Raw genomic sequence first — 22307 nt, forward strand, 5'->3', positions numbered from 1 at the left:
CTTTAAAACTAATTTCAGGCATATCATACTCTAAGCAAGCCAATAAGAACATTTAAAAATCATAAATTGTGAGTTTCGTTGTCCATTTCTCACCAAAAATGGTTTCAGGATATCCTAATACAACTAGTTGACTGTTCGCCCCATCCTAAGCTGAGTTAACCCCTTCTAATAGGGAGTTAACGCCTTCTAATAGGAGGGTACTGTAAATTCCCAGGTAAGACTGATGAAATGTGTTCCACAAAGGTGGATGTAGACTGCGAAGTATTCACAGGATGAAGCAATTCAGTGAATCTCTGTTCTGGTTCACACCTGGGTGAATCATGGCAGGTCAGTAGCCCCAGAGACAGCTTTCTTTATCCCTTTAAATCAATTATCCCCCTTGCGGTGCCCGCTGATGTGTTTCCTGGGACCCATTTGCTTCTCCCTCAAAGCAAAGAACCGGTGGTGGCTTTCCTCCACTTTGCCGGGAGTAGGAGAGTTTTCAGAAAAGCTTTTATTTCTGTCCGCAAGGAGCACCCATGCAAAAAGAGCTGCCTCCATCAGAGAAGAATGTTTGGGACTGGATCCAATAAGTTTTTCTGCTGGTGAAAAAGGGCAGCCCGCAAAGACTATGGTGGGGGCCACAGTACCTGCATGGACAAAAGCCATAAAGAATGGGGGCTGTTGTAAAGAGGGAAGCAAATCAGACTTACAGTGTCATCCGAAGCAGACATACATCCTTTAAAGTGCATTGAAGTCAATGGGCTTAGAAGGGTGTAAATTTGCTTAGGACTGCACAGTTGGTGGAACAGTTGGCTGCATTCAGCCCTTGGTTTGGGACCTCCCAGCATTGTGTGACTGTCGCTAGCCCCCAAGGCAGCCATTTTATCCGGACACTCAATCCCTATGCTCAAAAATCTAAAAGTGCCCACAGGATCAACCAGGTCAGGGCCCCCTGTTTTAAACATGAGTCTCCAGGCTTTAGTTTCCATTCACTGAAGATTTGTGCGGTCCCTCATTAAAACACACACACCACCCACAATGAGCCAATGTGGTACGGCGACTGGACCAGGATGAGAGGAGATGGGTTCAAATTTCCACTTTGCTGTGAAGCCACAGTGTTGACCAGTCATTCTTTCTCAACCAAACCTACCTCACAGGGTTCTTGTGAGAATGAAATAGGGATGAGAGAACTACATATGTTGCTTTGAGTTCAGTGGAGGAGGGATGGAATTAAATATCTATACAGTAGCGATCGTTTAATAGAAGTAAATGACACTTCTACAGCAGGCCTCAAATCCCTAGAAACCTGAGCAGATAACCCCCCCCCATCAGCTTTTAGCAGCACCAAATTAAAATCTGTTCTCTATGCTTATGGAGCTCCACAGTACACACACTTGTATGAAAAGCAAAGCAAAGCAAACAAAGACAGGGAAGGCTACCTACTATCCCTCCCTTTATAAAGCCATTTTAAAAAATTCTAACCCAAAACATATGCACTGTGCACTGTGTTGATGTTTAATATAATTGTCATTGCTACTATTGTTTTTATCCTTATGTTGTGCTCTGCTCTGAGCCCGCTTGCAGGGAGAGCAGACTAAAAGTCTAATAAAATAAAATACAAAGTTTTACGGTTTACAAAGTATGTCATTATTATCCCCACAACAAAACACCCTGTGAGGTGGGTGGGGCTGAGAGAGCTCCAGAGAGCTGTGACTAGCCCAAGGTCACCCAGCTGGCTTCAAGTGGAGGAGTGGGGAATCAAACCCAGTTCTCTAGATTAGAGAACCGCACTCTTAACCACTACACCAAACTGGTTCTCATGTAAACAAGAGAATAAGCCATTCAGCTCACTGGATGTGAGTGTGGTGTAGTGATTGGACTAGGAACTGGAAACCCACGTGGAGAAAAGAGTAAAGAGTCCAGTAGCACCTTTAAGACTAAGCAACTTTATTGTAGCATAAGCTACATGCATGACCAACATGGTGGAATCGGTTACCCATATCCTCTTATTCTGTGAATTTTATCAAGAGGGACTGGCTTGCCTTATACTGCCTCTCTTGATTAGATTCAATCCCTTGCAGTCCTATCTTGATTTCAGACCAGAAGTCTTGCGAGATTTCCTTTTAGAAGGTGTTCAGTGATTTATGCTGTGGCCAAATTTTGTTCCTTAGCCATTAGGAAATGCAGACTCTTCTTAGCTGAAAATGTGGAATAATTGCTTTCCCCCTTTTTTATCTCTATTGTTATTTTATTAATCTTCTCTTTTCTAATGCTCTGATCTTATTGCTATGCTTTGAGGCGATAACTTATCTTTTATCTCAGATTTGTTTTGTTTTACTGGCTTTTGCTGCAATAATGAATGAGAATGAGAATGTAGCAGAAGCTTTCGAGAACACCAGCTCTGTGGTTCTCGAAAGCTTATGCTACAATAAAGTTGGTTGGTCTTGGACTCTTTACTATTTTGCAACTACAGACTTACGTGGCTAATTCCTCTGGATCTATGACCACATGGAGAACAATCCTAAATTGGTCTACTCAGAAATGTCTCCTTTTATTCAATGAAGTTTATTTCTAAGAAAGTGTTTTTAAGGCTGTAGCCTAACAGCCCAGTCCTTGGCCAATTAAACCCTTCTGGGTTTCACTCTTGTTTAGGATAGTAAGTAATAGTTTAGTCTGCCGTGGTCACATCTGTTAGGGAGGCGAGCTGGGGCTATGGTTCCCAACCTCCAGGTAGGGCCTGGATTATACTACTATATACTGTCTGTTGCTGTGCATATAATGCTATAGGATAGTTTCTATGTTGTTTAACATGTTCTTGGAATTACCTATGCTCTGTTCCACCATTTCTTCCACTCTATATTGGATTTCTGCCGGTTTTAAATCTTTGCGAATTAGCATTTGTATCCCCTATTACATTGTTTATTGGAACGTGTTGGAAATTGACTGTGCTGTGGAAACCGCCTTGAGTCTTGGTGAGAAAGATGGACTATACGTAACATAAATAAATAAACATTACCACGGATCTCCAGACCCCCTTGACGAAATGGCTCTTTTACTTTACGGCATTATATCATGCTGAGTGAGGACCCCTGTTCTGAACATGAGTCTACCCAAACTTTACCCTCCAAACAGACTCCCCATCTCCAGGAATTTCCTGTCGCAGAGTTGGCAACCCTATTGATAGCAAATGGGACACATTGCAAGGCAGAAAAACTCCGATGCCCTTTCCTTTCTTTAAGTAAGTTCTGGAACTGAAACCGAGCCAGAGGTTATAACCAACCCCATTCCGTCACTTTCCTTTCGCTCTTGACTGACGCGCCTCGGATTGCGCCCACGTGCGTTTATTGATGCGAAAAGGGCTGGGAGGAGGGAGAAGCCCCGCCCCCTCTGGCCCCGCCCCGCCCCATCCCGAAGCCTCGGAGTCCTTCCAGCGCTTTCGAGGGGGCGGGTCCGCACGGCTATAAAAGAGCCGCCGCGGAGCGAGTGCGCCACCGCTCCGGATCTGCAATCGGTGGTCGAGAAAAAGCGAAAGTGCCTCTGCCTGCTTGCGCCATGGACATCGCCATCCACCACCCCTGGATGCGCCGGCCCTTCGGCTTCCCTGCGCTCTTCCCTTCTCGCCTCTTCGACCAGAGGTTTGGTGAGGGGCTACTGGAATCCGACCTGTTATCGGGCACGCTCAGCCCCTACTATATGCGCACGCCGGGCATGCCCATGCCGGGCATGCCCATGCCTAATTTTCCGGACACGGGTCTCTCGGAGGTGAGTAGGTGCCCCTTGCCGTAGCGGGGCTGGCTTGGTGGCTAGAGTTGCTATCAGGTTGCCAGCTGCAGGTCAGAAAATTTCTGTAGTTTGGGGGGCTGGGAGAGCCTGGCGAGGCTGTGGTTTGAAGAGGGCTCTAAGAGTGTAATGCTATAGAGCCCATCCTCCAAAGCAGTTAATTTCTCTAGGAGAACCGCTTTCTAGTGCCAGGTGATATCCAGCCATCATCTGGAGGTTGGCAACCGTAAGCAACTTACACAGCCTTAGAGCATGTGCAGAGGATTTCTTGCAGGAGTCTGCTCCCTCACTGACCCTAGCAGGAGTCTGGGTTTATGGGGAGCAATTTTTCCAGGAAAATGTCCCTAATGTGATACGGAGTGCGTGGTGCATCTCTGGTGGGTAATGACAAGGGACGAAAAGCTGGAAGGTGGCAAGGCTGATTGGTGGAAGGACTGAGGCAGGACAGGGTGCCAGAAGTGGGCTTAGCAAGCAGTCAGAGGCCGTGCTGCTACCTATTATGGTAACATTCTTTCTCCTGCCCCAGGGGAGACAATGCCAGGGGGCTTGGCTCTGCATGGAAAAGGAAAGGCATGGCACTGCCTCTGAACCCACGCTTGGCTGCAGGAGATTTGGGGTGGGCACCGTGTGTTGACTTCAGCGGCAGGAACCGTATCCAAAGTTTACTTCTCTTAAGAGCAAGGACACAACAGAGGGGCAGCTTACTCAGCTAAATGGTGACCGTGCTAATGGAAACCAACCTGAGGAAGAGCTCTTAGCTTCTGCCTGTGTGCTTCCATGGCTTTGAGATTAGCTAGTATGTGAAAGTCTCTCCTGGTGTGGCTTTCTTCTAATGTGCCTCCTCATTCTCCTTGGCAGGGATATTGTGTCTCTGTTCTGGCTCTAAATATAGACCAGTGCTAGAAAATTCTATGTGGGTGGGGGAAGCTGAGGATTTTGGCACCAGGGAGAAAAGAGAGCATCAAAGCAGATGAAGCGTTCTGGAGAGCTCGAAAGCTTGCACGCTGTGTTGTCTCGCTTTGCTTGGTCCTCATAAAAGGCATTGCATGGCTTCCTGTTCTGAAATTATTGATTAAAGGAAAATGCCATGTGCTGGTTTGGAAATCTCTATAGAGTTTAGTTTTTTTCAGAGCTGTGAACTCTGTCTCCTAGTGTGCAAAAGGAGAGGGAGAAACCCACACCTGAAGTTGGATTCAGTCACCCTACAATCTGTGCGCTTTGACAAATTTGCACACTCCTGGCAGATTTGCTTAGCTTCCTCTGGATGACATGCATGTCCCTTTAAATCCTGCTTCACAGGGCTTCTGAGACCTCACTACCGTTGCACATGCAATTTGGGGGCCCAAAGAGGCTGCAGATCCTGCGAATACTGAAACTATTTTTGTGTAGTGTTGTCTTGGAATACAGAGCACGCTGGCTATAGCTGAAATATATTTATACCCTGCTTTTCTCCCCATTGGGGACCCAAAGAGCTTATAGTTTCTCTCCCCTTCTGCCTTACCTTCACTACAACCCTGTGAGGTAGGCTAGGATGAGAGAAATTGAGTGGCCTAAAGCCACCCAGCAAGGTTCCATGGCAGAGTGGGGATTTGAACCCAAGTCTTCCAGGTTTTAGTCCGATACTTGAATGGCCTCACCAGGGTTGCTCTGTTATGTTGTTAGAGCAGTTAGAGCAAGCTGGTAACGTTTACATTCTCTTTGTGCCTAGTAGAAGTGGAGGAAAGCCAACAAGGGGGCATCTTGCTAGACCACTGCATGGGCCAAACTTTACAGGGCTGTCTTGGGAGAAAAGTAAATAAGCTGAAACACTCCAATTTAAATTTCCTTCCAGGTGAAGATAGATAAAGACAAGTTCTCCGTCCTCTTGGATGTGAAGCACTTCTCACCAGAGGAGATCAGTGTGAAAGTTGTGGGCGACCACATTGAAGTACACGCGAAACATGAGGAACGCCCGGTATGTAACTCCTCTCCTACAGGATTTGCTCGGTGGCTTGTCCTAAAAATGTGGTGTAGACTCTTAAATTGATTACAGGCAAGAAGGACAAGTTATGAGTGTAGTCTTAACTGTAATTTGGAAGCGAGTCCTACTGGATCCTGTAATTGTATAACACCAACCTTGTTTTACTGCTCCATCACCAGGAGGGAGTGGACCACACCTACCCTTCTTTGATTCAGGTAGGAGAGCCCTTATATTACAATCCATCGTACTTCTCTTAAGATAACATTTCTGCTCTCCTCTACAAAGTTTATGCAACAGTCAATTTGTTAGTCTTTAAAGAGCCTCAGGGGTTTGGCTTGGATCCAGCAGTGTGTGAGCGGAAAGGAAAATATACTTAACACAATTCAGCTTGCGCAAGCAATAGCACAACAGCAGCGGCAACAATAGGGTATTGCTGTAGTTCTTAATGAAACAATACTGTGCATCTGGAGCAAGGGAATGTCCAACAGATATAAGTTTATGGGATCTCATTTAATCTGGTTTTGAAATGGTATCAGAAGACCTTGCACATGCAAAAAGTGGTGGGGATACAATCGGCACAAGGAATGATTTGTAACACTTGATTTGCAAGAGTACTGTTCCACACACAGGAATCTTTCTTAGAATCTACCACTTTGTATTGAATAGATTTTTTTCCATGTAAACATTCCCAGGACTGGGTTGTAAGAAGCCCTTAGAATGCTATTCCTGTCCTGCAACCCTCCTGAACAGAAGGGGCTGAACCCCCCCTCCCCCTTGGAATGATGTACTGGTACTAGTTTCGCCAAGGACTGATCTTGAAATATCCTTCGTGTACCCAGATTCTTATACAAGAAAGGGAAGGTGGTCCTTGGCACGTCAAAACCAAACTCCTAGGTCAGTGTTGAGGCAGGAGTCATGTTCGTGTAACGTGCTGTTGACAACCCACCCTTAGTGGGAAGAGAATCCTTCAAAAATCGGGCCGGTTGAGGGTAATTCTGCATAGTGATCAAGAACCGTGTGGGATGTCCCTTGTGGCTGCACCTGTCTCCCCTCAAGTAAATCTAATCTCTTTATTTGAACAGAGGGGTGTATATCTTTGCATTGCTCTCTTGTGTAGCTCGTCTTAATTCAGAATACTGTGAAGTCACTCGCCTGATCTTTCTTCCAGGATGAGCACGGCTACATCTCCCGGGAGTTCCACCGCCGCTACATGATCCCCAAGGGGGTGGACCCAGCGTCGATCACTTCTGCCCTCTCTCCAGATGGGGTACTCTCCATCACAGCTCCGGTTGCCCAGGCCGCCCTTCCACAAGAGCGCAACATCCCCATCAGCCGCCAGGAGAAACCAGCGGTCACTGGAAAGTAATCGGGCTACCTGCCTCGGCTGGAAGCTTGCTTTCATTCCCCTTTGAAGCCCGTGTTCTGGGCCGACTCTCCCTTGACAGTTGCCAATCAGCCTAAGCCTTTACGGAAGCCATGTTTTGCTCTCTCTATCCTGCTGGAGGCCTGACAGCAGAGACTTGATTGCTCCAGGATTATCTTTAAGGGCACTTTCGTTGTACTCGAGAAGCTGGGATTGGGTCTCTTCTTGGGTCGGCGTAGCCCTCTGCTGCCAGCTTAACATGTATCACTGTTCATGCTGAACTCGTCCATAAATATGGATACTGAGTTGTATTTACTTGTCATTGCAAAACTAATATGGATACTTCATAATAAACTTGAGGTTAATCCCCTTGGTTGTATGTTGTAAGATTTTGTGTGAGAGTGTGTGAGAGTGAGAGCTGGGATGGAGGCCGGGAAGAATACTTAAACTTCAGTCATTATCTGGCGGTCTAAGTACACTGAATGTCACAATGTTTTCTAACCTCCTGTTTCCCTCTGAGTAGCTTTGGTCTTTGTTGAGAATGGAAGGAATCTACACAGCTGGAAAACCTCGTATGCTTGAGATGCTCATGGGAAACAAGGCAGAAAATGACTTCTAAGGGAGGTGTAGAACGGGGAGCCAGGATTCATGGGAGACTCTTGCTTTGCTTATCTACACACTCTAGACCTCAGTAATACAAAAAAAAATGATGGGCTTTGCGGGAGAGAAGTAATTGCATGTTTCAGCAGAGAAAGAAAGTTTCTTAGGACTTGAGGCCCATTGATAACATTACTGCATTTGCAGTTAAGAGGCGGCAAAACTAGTCAGACTGACTTTAAAGGCCAGGAGCCTTATTAGTACAGAGGCTCTGGACTGACTTTCCCATGTGGCTAACCCTAAAGGGAAACATAGGGAAGCGTTGGGCCTAACTAGTGTCTGAATATCATTGAACTATGCGCACGGGCAGGTAAACAGTAACTAAAGCCATCCTCTCCTGAAAACAACTTCAGATGTTGCTAATAGGGACTTCCCCCTCGTCCCGTGCAACTCTTGGGTCTGGAACAGAGGCGGTACCCTAAATAACAGCTAAGCTAGAGTGAGATCTAGTTTAGCTCTTATTTGGTGCACTGCTTTTCATACGTGGTTCTCCCCTTCACTTCATAGTCTCAGCCACCCTGTGAGGTAAATTAAGCTGAGAGAGAACAGGCTCAAAAGTTTCAGGGCAAGTGGGGCTTTGGAGACCGGTTGCCCTAATCCAATACTCTAACTGCTACACTACACTACCCTGAGAATGTCTACTTTCTTTCTACATTAACTCTTTGGAAATTGGTCAGGTTCTTACTGGATATTTGGCACAAGGACCATTGTGGGTCAGACTTTTCTTGTTAGACATGCAAGTTGCATAGGTTATCTAATAGGGATGCAACAGCTTACATACAGAGTAGAATTTGTATCTTATTTGTCCCAGGGCAGGGTCCTTTTAGTAGAGAGTTCTGGGGCTTGCTTGGCGAAGCCTTTGCCTGGTATAAACTTAAGCACAGAGCTGGGGAGGTTCTTTAATGGGAGAATTTACTGCACTGTCTTATGACAGATTCTGACATTGGATGCCTTCCACCTACAGTCTATTTGAAACAATACTGAACACAAAAATGTGGTACAAAGAACACCATTTGAGAGTGGCCAAGACTGAATGTTCCATGGAGCTGAACAAAAAAATAACCTTCAGCAGCAAGCAACTCCTAAGAAGGCATTAAAAGAGAAACATCCTCCAAATTGTCGGTGCTTGCCTGTGCTAAACGTAATAAGCTTGAGTGCAGAAGGGAAGTCAAGCTGCCTGGCCGCCTGCCCAAGCAGAAACTGGAGGCTGCCTGGATTTGTCCTTTCTTTGAGACATCCCCCCACCCACCATGACTTAAAAGAAGCAACCACAAGGTACAAATCCCAAGGCTTATTACTTCTTGTAAAATACCATAGCCTGCCTTTTGGGGGGAAAGGCCCCTTGTAAAGAGCTACCACTAATCAATCCCAGAATTTATACACTAATCTGTTTGCCAAAGACAAGCTGGGACAAAAGGTTTTTCAGTCCTTGGGGAGACAGGTAGGGTTGCCAATAGTCTGGAGGAAAAAATGCCCTTTTAATAGAGGGCTTAATGAGTGGAAATAGGAAACTGAAATTTTTCCATGACGCTGAACTAAACAACGTCTGGTAAGTACTACCCTCTGTTGAAGGGGCAGGGCACTTTGTTTTCCTCTCTAGGTTCCTGGCAGCTCTTCTCAGAAGTAAAGTAGAAAGTGACAAGGGAGATTTGCCTGCTTTTCTCCCCAGTGGACCCCCAAGGCAGCTTACAACATGGTTCTCCCCCTGTATTTTATCTTCATAACAACCCTGTGAGGTAGGTTAGGCTGAAGAGTGGGTAACTGGGCTAAGGCCACCCAGTGAACTTCTGTGGCAGAGCGGGGATTTGAACCTGGTTCTCCCAGATGCTCCTTCACCATGCTTTGTGTTGGAGGCCTGCGTAGCAGAATCTCAGCTCCTACACCTGGCCCTTGGGCAGCCAATCGCAAGATTTTTATAGGGCTTGTTGGCGTCATCATTTATGCCTGTAAGTAACTGCAGTACAGGCAGCTGTCAGAATGAACTGTGGACTGTTTGTAGAGGCTTGTCTTGAGCGGAGTGGCTTCCCAAATCTGAAATCCCGGCTGCTTTAACCACAATTGTTTCGCTACGCCTTTTCACAAGGGAGAGAATACTGCTAGAAGTTCAGAGGATGTGCACTCGGCTCAGTTCTGAGGCCAACCCAATAGGATGGGCACAGCGTTTGGTTTGAGATACACAGAAACCGAAGTTGTAATGCCACTTTAGACATACATGATTTGACTCCAGTAGTACCTTAAAGACCAAAAAGATTTCCAGCTTTTAAGAGTCAAATCTTCCTTTGTTAGATACCAGCAGAAATGGAGATCTTTGAACCTACTTGCATGTGACAGAGAGAGCTTTGACTCCCAAAAGCGCATAGCCTGGAAATCTTGTTGGTCTTTAAGGTGCTACTGGACTTGAATGTGGGTCTTCTACCGCAGACCAACATGGCTACCTACCAGAAACCGGTTTAGAATGAAAGTTGCTCACAAGGTACGGAAAAGGCCTGCACGGTCAGCTGAACTTGTGTCGCAGGGAGAAATGGGAGCCTCCAGTTAGCTGCCTTAAAGGAGATACTGATAAGGAACAAGTTGATCACTTTTGTTTTGCCAGATTTGAACATCATAAAAGATGGAGAAGCTATAGTTCAAAGTGGCTCTGGGGAGAAGGGTGGGGGGTGTTGCGCAAGGAGCCGGTGTGGAGTGGTTACAGGGTTGCACTCAGGAAATCCAGGTTCAAGTCTCCCCCAGATGTTCACCTCACTGGATAACTCTTGCTCAGTCCAACCTACTTCATAGGGCTGTTGTGAGGAGGTAAAAAAACAGAGCTCCTTGAAGAAAGGGCAAGATTTTAAAAAGTGACAGATGGATAATGTACGCAGCGGGCAGGATCTGTGCGCTCACAACTTGAAATCACACTTGTGTCTCTGTGGCGCACTTCAGGAAGACAACCCTGTGCCTGAGAAATCTTTTCAATCTGGATGGATGCCAGGACAGATGGACACCATAGTCCCTGCTCCAAATACTGCATTTATTGCTACACAACATGCGAAGGCAATCCCCAGTGACTCACAAGTTAAGGGACTCCAGCAGAATGTGGGGCACAAAGGAAGAGGGGAAGGCATCCAGGAGTACAACGAGATGCATCCTTTTTCACTGCCGCTCGTACATCTCCTTCAAGATCTTCATGCTCTCTGCATAGCGAAGCTGGTTCTTGTGCGAGGCCTCTTTCCACCTGTGAATGGGAGAAGCCGCAAGTCAGCTACATTCTCCCCCCCCAACTTTTGCACCTGGCTGTCCCCTCTTGGTTGGCACCCCCCCACACACACTTTCACTCTGCCTCTCCCACCCTACAAACATCACTGCTTCTCTCTGCTTCCTGTTACCCAGCAGCCCTTACCTCTGTCTAATCTTCTTCCACCGCTCCATGTTCTTGTAGATGAGGGAGGACATGGACGGCACGGGATCGGGTGCCTAGGGTGTACAGAAAGCATCGGAACTTCCCTTAGTCCACAGCCCAAGAATGCACAACGAACAGAACCAGTGTGTGTGTGACTGGTCCCAGGTCACCTAAAGAGCTTACACGGCAGAGTTGGGATTCGAACTCAAGTCTCCCAGATCCTAGTCCAATACCTTAGCCACGGCATTGGCTTGATCAGCACCCAAGCCCCCATGCAAATTCAAGGATGGCGGAGAATGGGAAACAAAGCACCCCGATAAAACTGCTTGCAGATTTCCACCTAAGAAATGCCCCCATTCTTCCCCAAACAACCAAAACACTATTGCCTTCTTCACTGTATGCAAATCTATTCAGGTCAAGGGTTGGTCCCCAAGATGTATTTGTACCCCACCTCCATCCTCCACTCCTTTCTTTCACAAAGGACATCAGTGGTGTCTCTCCTGGGTGTTTTGTGGCTTTGCGTTTATACTGCTGGGGATTGAACCTAGGACCTTCTGCATCCATAGCGCATGCTTTCCCACTGAAGCAGGGCTTCTCCCCACCTCAAAAGGCCTTCTCACCATGTCAACAGCTCCTTTTGATTCTTCCTCTGGTTCCAGCGGGGAAGGGATACGCAGGTTCACAGGATCCCCAGAGGTGTTTGTCTGGCAGGGCGTCGGAGGTGGCAGCTTGTACACGTCCTGACCCTTCCCGTTCAGTCCCTCGACCCCCTAGGAGAGAAGAAACACAAGATTCAGGATCTGTTCTGCCAGAAACTCAAATAAGTTGCAAAGAAAATCTGGCGGCTGGTGTCCTCCGGCGCAGTCAACCTTTCTGGACCAGAGACCTGCCTTTAAACCTACAGGTGGCAGCCTAGAGAGAAAAGCATGTGAGAGGAAGTCACAAAAAAATCAGAGTCAAATGACAGGAGGAAGGGGAATCAGAATTGTGATTTTACCAGTATCAAGCCCCCGGACAGAATTCCAACTCCCAGTTTAAGGGCAACTCTCTAACCATTACGCCACACCGGCTCTTCAAAATGGTGGATCGTTTGAGGGGGGGGGGGAATAATATTTACACATAAAAATAATCACTATGTGAACAGTACAGAATTAGGAGAGCTTAATTCCCATCATAAAAGGGTCCCACGTGTCCCTCTTCAGTTTGGGTACCTCCTCATCCTCTGGTAGGGTGGGCAGCGTAGGGCTCGGAGATCGCTCTTGCTCCCGCACCAGGGGACTGTTGCGCATCCAGGCCCGGCAGATGGGGTACAGCGGCGTGCTCTCGGAGAACTGCGCGAGGTCGACACTCCGGTCAAACAGCTTGATGACGTAAGTATCTGGAGGGGTGGGGGAGAACGGGTTAGGGGAGCAAGCCAAGATGGCAGCAACTTCCTTGCCAATCCCATGGAAACCAGTCTCTAGAGGGGAATCCCCTCTACATGCCAAGGATCTATGCTCCTCCCCATCTCCATTCTGCCTTCGTAACAACCCTGTGAAGCCAGTTAGGCTGAGAGAGAATGACTGGCCCAAGGTCCCCCAGCAAGCTTCAGAGCCAAGCAGGGAATTGAACATGGATCTCCTCCTCCACTCCACTCCTCCACTTGAAGCCAGCTGGGTGACCTTGGGCTAGTCACAGCTCTCTGGAGCTCTCTCAGCCCCACCCACCTCACAGGGTGTTTTGTTGTGGGGATAATAGTAACATACTTTGTAAACTGCTCTGAGTGGGCATTAAGTGGTCCTGAAGGGCAGTATATAAATCAAATGTTGTTGTTGTTAGATAATGATAATGATAATAATAATAATAATAATAGACTGTCCAGGCCTGCCCTAGCCCTGCCTGTACACGGGAACAAGTCTCCATAGAAGAGGAAGATTCATTACAGGAGCCCCCCCCCCCCCCCACGGACCTCATTATGTCCAAGGCCTTGTACAATCTGGACGCTACAGGAGAAGACTGCTCTGTTTCTTCTCCAACATCAGGCTCCTGTTGAACATCCCCTCAGAACTGACAGACCAGGAACCCCAAGGAGGAGGAACTCCTCCTGCACCTCCAGACTCCCCCAGAGATCCCAGGAAGAACAAAGGTGAAGGGCCAGAGCCGCTCTGGACTAGGCGGAGGGACACATGCTTGGCAGTTCACGACCGCCTATGTTCAGGACTAAGATGCCACTCTTGGTATCCTTGCAGACTCAAGGACCTGATTCTAGATCTTTGCAGCTTCAGGGGCCTAACCCTGGCTCCAGGAAAGGGTGAGGCTCTCATTTGCTTCTACAAACCTCCAATTGAGCCCCAGCCTCTATTAGCTTAACATCTCCTATCAGCCAGCTCCTGCTTTTGCTTAGGTAGCAGTTTATCGGTTGGTGTAATCTCCCAAGGCCCCACCTGGCAGCCTCCCATGGAGACCCCTAAGCTCCGAGTCTTGCTGTGGCCATCAGTTTCTGCCTTGCTTATCTGTGACCGTTCAGCATTGCTACCCAGCTTGCCAGGTATGGAATGCGACAACACTGACACCACTACACCACATTGGCTCTCTTGCAGATTCCGTTGCAGTGTTAGTAGCTCTGACATGTTGGAACATAGACCTTGCGATGGGCGTATGCTGGCCTGCCTACTCTCACGTGAACCTACTCGACAGCCAAAGTCCTCTTCTGATGCCCCGCTTTGGATACCCCTGCTTTTTGAGATTAGGTGGCTGGCAACCTGAGAGAGGGTCTTTTCAGTCACGGCTCCAAAACTATGGAGCTTTCTCCCCAGGGAGATTTGTCTGTCGTCGTCTTCTGCCAGCAAATGAAAACTTTCTGTTTCTTCTGGCATTCCCTCTAGGACCCGCCCCCCCCTTCCCGCCCTATGTTTTAAGTATTATTTTGTGTGTGTTGTTTTGGTTTTAATTGATTTTCAAAACGTCCTTTTAATTATGCCTTGTTTGAACTGTTTATTGCCTTGGTGGCCCTGTTTGAGCAGAAAGGTGGCATATAAGTATTGTAAATAAAAATAACAACAGTGTGCTTATATACCACTCTCCTGGATAGATTAATGCCCACTCAAGAGTGGTGAACAAAGTCAGTGTTTTTATTATCCCTACAAAACAGCTGGGGCCGAGAGGAGTGGCTTACCCAAGGCCACCTGCCGAGCTCCTGGCTGTAGAGGGATTTGCCCCAGCAGAGTGCTGATTCACAGCCCATCCACTTTAATCACTATGCTACAGCAGCTCTCTATAAACATGTAGAGAGCAAATGGGACCAAATGCAACAGCCCAGTCCTCTCCTCACAAACAAGCTTCCCCCGCTTCCTCCAATATCATCACACAAACAAGGGTGTGCTTACATGTAGACAAGTGGCATAAGCACAATATCCTTCCCCGTACGATCTAGAATTTGTCCTAGAGCACAAGGGTGGATCCTATGCATGTATGGTTTGTATACACCTAGGCTTTTCGATGGAGGCTGTTTTTATAAGGAGAACAGGATTTCAACCTATTCCCTGTTCCTTGTGTGCATTACCTTGCTCCTGCTGCACTGTTTTCTACTGCTGCAATTCCACCATTTTTGGTATTGTTTAAAATATCATTCAAACAATGTTTTTTGGGCTTTGTTTCTAATTTTTGTAATCCTGCTCCTATGGCACTGTTGGTGGGTGTCTCATGTCATTTGATTACACTGTCTTGCACTGTGTAATTTGCCCTGAGTCTCACTGAGAAAGGTGGGCTGTAAATAAATAACTTTGTAGCCTTGATCAGGGAAATGCAGACAGCAGATGACTCTTACTGTCCAGCCTTCCTCACAGGGTTGTTGTGAGGATAAAACATGAGAAGAGTAGGATTAGAACTAGAGGACTGATGAAATTAGAGACAGCTGTTCTCCCTTGGAAAGGAAAGCCTCTGAGAGTGTGTTACTCTGGAGAAATTAGCAGGGTAATTAAAATAGTAAAAAAAAATTAAAGGTTGAAGCGTTTCAGTTTGGTGAAGATTACCAGATTAGGGCAATGTAGAGGAAGGGCATTGGTTTATGCAGTCCTGGAAGGCAGAGATACCAGAATGAAAATATTCTTTCTTGGGGCCACCTAACAAAATGGAACCTTTGTAGAGGCAGGTGAAACAATGCAACAATGGCACTAGCCTAGGTGACTTCAGAAGGTTTAAGGAAATTCACAGAGAACATCAATGGCTGTTAGCCATGAATAGAGCCTCCACATTCAGCAGCAGTGTACCTCTGATTACTGGAGGCACAAAACAAGGGATGGCTACCAGCATCATGCCGGTAAGACAGAGCACTGGACTGGATGGATTTTGAGTCTGATCCAACTGTTCATGTTCTTCACTCACTCTGCTTCTGCTGTCCACTCTCGGCGAGACCGTCATCTGTTTCCTTCCTCTTCTTTCGGCGGTGATGGGAGAATCGGGCGGAGGGCCTGAGAGCACAAGGGAATTTGGTATGTCAATGATCCAGTTCTCTGCTCTGAAAAAATACAGTCTCCCCCACAACACTTTGAGGATGCAGGGCCAGGCCAAAAGATACTCTGGCAATCAGGAACAGAAACCATTATATACCAGGAAGGACTGCAATGTAGCAGACTGCAGTCTTGATCAAGGGAAGACCCGCAGGAACTTTGGCCTGATGATGGCTCATCCGGTAGGAAATGAGCTGGCCAGGCTTTTTAGGATGGGGCTGAAGAGGCAAGTCATTTTTCAGGTTGCTTCTTCAGCAGTGAGAACGGTTGGGGAAAAAATCAGCAAGCGAAAATCCAGCTTGCACAAACAGAATTCTCTTGCACGATGGCGTGTCACTTGTTTGGATCCTGGCTTGAGCCAGGAACAGCCAATGAGAGCAATGGAAGAGTTTTCAAATCTCGGCTGTAACTGTCAATTGCCGGTCCAGACAAACTAAACACTTTAAAGAAACGTACCTTTTCCCTGGGGCTGTAGGTGACGAGTCCCTGCAACCACAAAGCAGAGATGTTAGGCGCTACCTCATACGCGACTGCAGAGAAAACCAACTTTGCAGTAGAAACAGTCGAAAACAAAGAACAGCTATTTTTAAGATCTGGGGACCAAATTTCTCCCGTAGCCTCTAGTGGAAGTTCCCTGCGTCAAAAACCTTAATACAAGAAATAACTATATGAACTATACTTTTCTGCGCTGGGCATTTTTTATTGGTTCTGGCCCTATACGGCACACAGTGTCAAAATACCCCGGTTCAGTCTCCAAACTGCTTCCCAAATTTTTTTTGCATTCCGCACAGAGAAAGTTTGCAACTGCCGCAGAATCGATCTTTCCCCGGCTTTTCTGCAGCTTCTCTCCCTGCACACATACTCCAATATTTTTTCCCCAGCAAAGTCAACTGGGGCTTTTTTGAAGCACGGAATGTTTTCTTCAGTGTGAGGCCTGGCCCTAGCCCCGTCTTTCACCCTCCCCTTTATCCCCCTGCATCCTGATTGGTTGGACAGCAACCAATCAAGGGTCCCCCCCCCCCCTGAATTTTGATTTAAAATAAAATGGCAACATTGCAACCTTGGTGCCATTTAAAGAAAAGACACCCACAGGAAACTGACATGTCTTCCGCCGATTGACTGAGGACACTGACGAGTCCTCAAAGCCCTCAGAATCGGAGCATTTTTCTAGAGCAGAAATAAAACAGACATGGCTTTGGTTCAGCTCCCTCAAAGTGTAGAAGCAGTAGGAGGCCAGAACCACTGAATAAAGCGGATCCAATCCTCATGGGATAAATATGCAGAAGGTCTGATATAAAGTTCACCATGCGGAAGAGGCCTGTAACTACTTTACTAATCTATTTTTTCCAGCCTTACATTAAAAAAAAACTGAAATAGTGGAGATTTCTCAAATTATATTCCTAAATGTTAGGCGAACTCCTCCCCTCCAAATATTCCGTGGGTATTGTCGACTGAGACTTCTTGAACCCACACTTTATACAGCTTCCTCCAACTCTTCTCAGTATTCTGGAAGCGAAATGTGCGGTCCCCCTGCCCCAACACTTGGGCAGTTCAAAAACCCAGTCCATGCAAAATGGGGAGCGCTTGTGGGGTTGTAAATCCACTTCAATACATTTGTGTGTGCACACACTTTCTTTCTTGGAGTCACACTGCCAGTTACATGCCATGGAATGGCAAACAAAATCTAAGGAAAAGCAAGGGAAGTATATACATTTAGTAGGGAGGGGGTTATGGGATGATATTGTATTTTGTCCCCTAACTTGAATGGTTCAGGCTAGTTTGATCTCATCGGCTCTCAGAAGCAAAGTGGGGTCAGTCTTGGTTAGTCCTTGGATGGGAGGCCTCCAATGAAGACCAGGGCTGCAGAGGCAGGCAATGGCAAACCACCTCTGTTTGTCTCTTGCCGTGGAAACCCTGTGTGGTTGCCATGAGAGACCGCAGACCATAGACTCCACTATTGGATGCCTGCTAGTTTTTAAATCTTTGCAAATATGCATGTATATACCCATTACATGTTTTATTCAAATGTCTACCATATTGACCGCATTGACTCACACTGTAAAATCTGCCTTGAGTCTCAGTGAGAAAGGCAGAATATAAGTCAGCACTTAACACACACATGGTATTCTATGTTTTAAATTTGGATTTGCAGCCATCGGAAAAGATAGGAGCAGGGCTTTTTGGGGGGGAAAAGAGGTGGTGGAACTCAGTGGGTTGCCAGCACAGGGGTCAACTCTTGGCGGGAGGTGGTGCCCCTGGTACCACATGTGCGTGCGCAAAGTGCACGCATGCTCCCAGGGCCAATGACATCACTTTGGGTCAGCTGGACTAGGGGGGGAATTTTTAAAAGTTTAAATCGCCCTCGGTGAAAATGGTCACATGGCCGGTGGCCCCGCACCTTGATCTCTGGACAGAGGGGAGTTTAGATTGCCCTCTGCGACGCTGGAGCGGTGTGGAGGGCAATCTAAACTCCCCTCTGTCTGGAGATCAGGGGGTGGGGCCACCGGCCATGTGACCATTTTCAAGAGGTTCCAGAACTCTGTTCCACCACGTTCCAGCTGAAAAAAAGCCCTGGATAGGAGTATAAATATTTTAATAAATGAATAAAAATTACTTGCTGAGTGCATCTGATGGTGTTTTTCCAGAGTCCTCTTCCATCTGCTCCCTGAGAAAAAGAGCAAAAACAAGATATCACCGATCAGGTCCAGACACCTAGCTCCTGATCTGAGCTCCAACAGATCTACCCCTTCCAGAGATCTGCCCCCTTCCAGGAGATAGATCTATAGGGCATCCAGGCCTTTCTCCCATCTAAGGAGGCCACTTTAGGCTCCCAGAGGTTTTTAAAACAGCAACTTCGTGCCCGCAGTGCCCAGAGGCGCTTACCGATCGACATCGCTCTTCTCTAGCAGACACTGCAGCACGGCATCGAGACGATTTCGCGCATTGGCTGTCTCCAGATCTGTGACAGGGCCACGGGGGAGAGAAAAATCATCTGGTTCGAATCTCCACTCTGCCAGGGAAGCTAGCTGGGTGACCTTGGACCAGTCACACAGTCTAACCTACCTCACCGGGTGGTTGTTGTGAGGATAAAGTGGAGGAGGAGACAGCAATATTGTGAACTGCTTTGGGTCCCGATTGTTGAGAAAAGCAGGATATAAATAAATTGCTAAACACCCTTTAAGTAACACGATAATGCTGAAAGTGGAGAAGGGCACATTTATGGAGGGTTTTGAGGCTTTGCTTATGCTATGAAATGAAATCAGAAACAACCTTTTGCTTTCTAGTGGGCCTAAGGCAATCTGGCCTCTAGCTTATTATTGATTTATTTGTGGGATTTATATGCTGCCTCTCCAGAGACCTGCTTGAGAATTCTACTCCACCTGGCAGGAGCTCTCCAAAGTCTAAAGTCAGAGAAGAATTTTCTTCTATCAACATTTGCTACCAAAGACTGTTTAAAGTGGAAATGGCAGGGACTGAATCTAAGCCTCTTAGCATACTACACGAGTACCCAATATATTGAGATATAGGGTAGCTGCTGCAGATGGGATTGAGCTATGCATCATAAGACATCTGTGGTTTTTCTCCCCACTGAATCCTCTCAGAGCCAAGCAGGTCCAAGCAACAGCTATTATAACAATCTGCCCTTGATATTTACAGTCTGAAGTTTCCAAGATCTCCTACCTGGCTTCTCTGTTTTCACTTTGGCGTGCAACATGTTTCCCCAAGACTGGGCCCTCTGCATGGAGAAAAACAAAACAACACAAACACATATCATTCAGTATACATAGTTCAAACTATATAGTTGCAAAACCAGTAAACCAACATTTGGTGAAGATTTCTGTTCCTGTAAAAGGATGCAAACTTATGGTTTATACAGGATACTTTGAAGAAGAGTGTAGTGTTATGCCACTGTAGGAAAAAACAATTTGTGGAGGGGAGCAGCTTTAAAAAGTGGATTAAACTTTCCTAAATTAGGCTATAAAAACATAAAAAGGTATAGACAGACTTTTTTTTAAAAAAGGCAGTATTTTACCTAAAAAGGCCAAAAGAAAAGGGCACTTGCTTAATTCATCGATATCTGAAGAAGGGAGCTTTGACTCTTGAAAAATTATACACTAAAAATCTTGTTCTCTAAAGTGCCACTGAACTCAGGTTCTGCTGTGCTTAGTTATAAATACCCAATTTCTCTACATACGGTTGCCAACCCCCCGGTGGTGACTGGAGATCTCCCAGAATTACAACTGATCCCAAAGCCACAGAGATCAGTTCCCCTGGAGAAAATGGCTGTTTTGGAGTGGTCTCTATGACGTTATACTCTTTTGAGGTCCCTCCCCTCCCCAAACCCCACTCTCTCCAATCCCCCCTCCCCAAATCTCCAGGAATTTCCCAACCTGGTGCTGGCAACCCTCTTCACCAACTTCATCAGAAGAGTTCTGTGTAACTCAAAAAGGTTGCACATTCTCCATTGATACAAGCTGGTGGTTTTCAGGTGCTGCTGACAGTACCTGGTTAGTCTGTCATACTGCACAAAGTTAGCTTGAGGACTAGAGGCTCCAGGAGGATACGAATCTCTCTGGCACCAATGAACCAAACCAATCTAGATCCCAGAAGAGGGTACTAGGTGGCCCTTTGGTGTGTGGCCCTTCCTTTCCTCCTCCTGGCTCCTGTGTGCAGTCCCGGATACCTCCTCCAGCGAAAGCCAGCAGACGATCCTCTCTTTCCCCTGCACCCTTTCTGTAATCCCCGTTCACACGAATGCATAAAAACCGCCTCTGCTGCATTGCATGCTGGGAATTGTAGGCAAGGATCAAAAGCTATTCTGGCGGCGAATGGAAGTCATGCAGCTAGTTTGAAGAGCGGAGGTTTCCTTGCTTCATGGGAGTTGTAGTTTCTTGCGGGGGGACTCAGTCCCTGGAAGGGGCATTAAGTTCTGCATTAAGCATCATGAACCCCCTTCGGTTGCTGTCCCCCCCGCTTTAGTGGCAAGGGCTTCTAAAAGATGCATGACAAGCAGTTTTTAAAAAGGTGAGATTTTCAAGCACTTGCAGGGGGTTGTGTGTGTGTGTGTGTCTTTCACTTTTTAAAGTTTTTGCTTGTGTCTGCAAAAGATGGGGAAGTGGCAACTCCAGTTCTCTGAGGATAATAGGGTATTCTTAAAGCATCCTTGTGAGGGAGACAACTGGCAGTGTTTCCTAGTGGCTTCTGATTCCATATATCAAAAGAAAAGGGAGTTTATAGTGCCTAGGGCTGCAGCTCAGGGTTGGGAAATTCCTGGAGATTTAGGGATGGAGCTTGGATAGGGTGGGGTTTGGGAAGAGGAGGGACCGTAGATGGGCATATGGCCATAAAGACCACCTTTCAAAGCAGCCTTTTCCCCCAGGGGAGCTGGTCTTTGTATTCTGGAGATCAGTTGTAATTCTGGGAGATCTCCAGGCCGCACCTGCATGTTGACAATCCTACCAGTGCTGTCCTAAGCAGTCACACCCTTCAAAGGCCACTGAAGTCCATAGGCTTCAAAGAATGTAACATTGCTTAGGATCACACTGTTATTCTGGCACATGCTTGCATGGATTAGAGGTCATTAATCAGCAGATCCTATACATATTAATATTAACTCAGAAGAAAGTCCTGCTGAGTTCCCAGATCTGTGTATGTAAGACTGTAGCCATGCAGTTGTCCAAGACCACTCAGTTCAGTAGCAATTATTCCCAGGAAAGTGTGCCGAAATTAGCTGGATGTTAATATACAATGTGCTCTGGAATTTTATCCAACACATTTCAAGGAGGATGAAGAAGCAGAGCGGCTAAACGTGTTCTTAACTGCCCTTGCATGGCATCTTCCCACACCCAACCGTCTGTCATGTGCCCTTGTAAAGATGCAAGCCAGTCACATCATAGCCCCTGGCAGGAGCACACTGGGAGCAATAGCCCCTGTTTCAGACAGTTTCCCATCATTACAGCTGTCATATTCTGCTGGGAAACATTGCTGATCCTGTCAGCATTAATTACAGGCCCTCACAACTGCTGTAAGGGTGCCAGATATGTTTTATATTTTTAAGGAGTGTTCCTCATTCTAGAACATCAAAACGTACAGGCAGGCGTTCTGGACCATTTGGTCAGGCAGTTTTTGAAACAGGAGTAGAAAGACCGCTCATCTGATTCAGCAAGGCATAACTTAGGCTGATGCCCAGGATCCTTCTTGTGCTGTTTGATGGCATATAACATTTTTCATATTTATTTTACTTTTAACCAGGGCTTTTTTTCTGTGGGTTGCCAGCACAGGGGGCAACTCCTGGTGGGAAGTGGTGCCCCTAGTACCACATGTGTGCGCACAAAGTGCATGCATGCTCCCAGGACCGCACAATGACATCGCTTTGAGTTAGCTGGAACAACGGGGGAGTTTTTAAAAGTTTAAATCACCTTTGGTGAAATGGTCACATGGCCGGTGGCCCCGCCCCCAATCTCCAGACAGAGGGGAGTTTAGATTGCCCTCCAGAGGGAAATCTAAACTCCCCTCTGTCTGGAGATCAGGCTGCAGGGCCATTGGCCATGTGACCATTTTCAAGAGATGCCAGAACTCTGTTCCACCGCGTTCCAGCTGAAAAAAAGCCCTGCTTTTAACTGATTCTGTTGTTCAGTTTACTTTTTGATCTTTATCTTACTTTTAATTAATTCTGTTGCTCAGTATACTTTTTGAATG

At 46.8% G+C, this 22307-nt stretch overlaps 2 protein-coding genes across 3 annotated transcripts; one reads left to right on the forward strand and one right to left on the reverse strand.

Moving 5' to 3' along the window:
- The first annotated feature begins 3446 nt into the window (after positions 1-3446).
- On the forward strand, positions 3447-7454 carry HSPB6 (heat shock protein family B (small) member 6). The gene is made up of 3 exons (XM_055000125.1): positions 3447-3744; positions 5594-5716; positions 6891-7454. Exons 1-3 carry the CDS (start codon positions 3535-3537, stop codon positions 7086-7088), a joined length of 531 nt encoding a protein of 176 aa, XP_054856100.1. The 5' UTR covers positions 3447-3534; the 3' UTR covers positions 7089-7454.
- Positions 7455-10738: 3284 nt separating this feature from the next.
- LIN37 (lin-37 DREAM MuvB core complex component) lies at positions 10739-20348 on the reverse strand. Of its 2 annotated transcripts, none has more exons than XM_054999646.1 (10): positions 20293-20348; positions 19290-19344; positions 18492-18567; positions 18223-18273; positions 16065-16094; positions 15484-15569; positions 12333-12499; positions 11742-11891; positions 11122-11195; positions 10739-10956 (listed from the first exon to the last, which is right to left on the reverse strand). In XM_054999646.1, exons 2-10 carry the CDS (start codon positions 19321-19323, stop codon positions 10875-10877), a joined length of 750 nt encoding a protein of 249 aa, XP_054855621.1. In that variant the 5' UTR covers positions 19324-19344; positions 20293-20348; the 3' UTR covers positions 10739-10874. The 2 variants fall into 2 exon arrangements, with proteins under 2 accessions (XP_054855621.1, XP_054855620.1); XM_054999645.1 differs by having other exon boundaries at positions 20114-20348.
- Between the last annotated feature and the right edge of the window lie 1959 nt (positions 20349-22307).

Source organism: Eublepharis macularius, chromosome 15, assembly GCF_028583425.1.
Source record: "Eublepharis macularius isolate TG4126 chromosome 15, MPM_Emac_v1.0, whole genome shotgun sequence".
Lineage (NCBI taxonomy): Eukaryota > Metazoa > Chordata > Lepidosauria > Squamata > Eublepharidae > Eublepharis > Eublepharis macularius.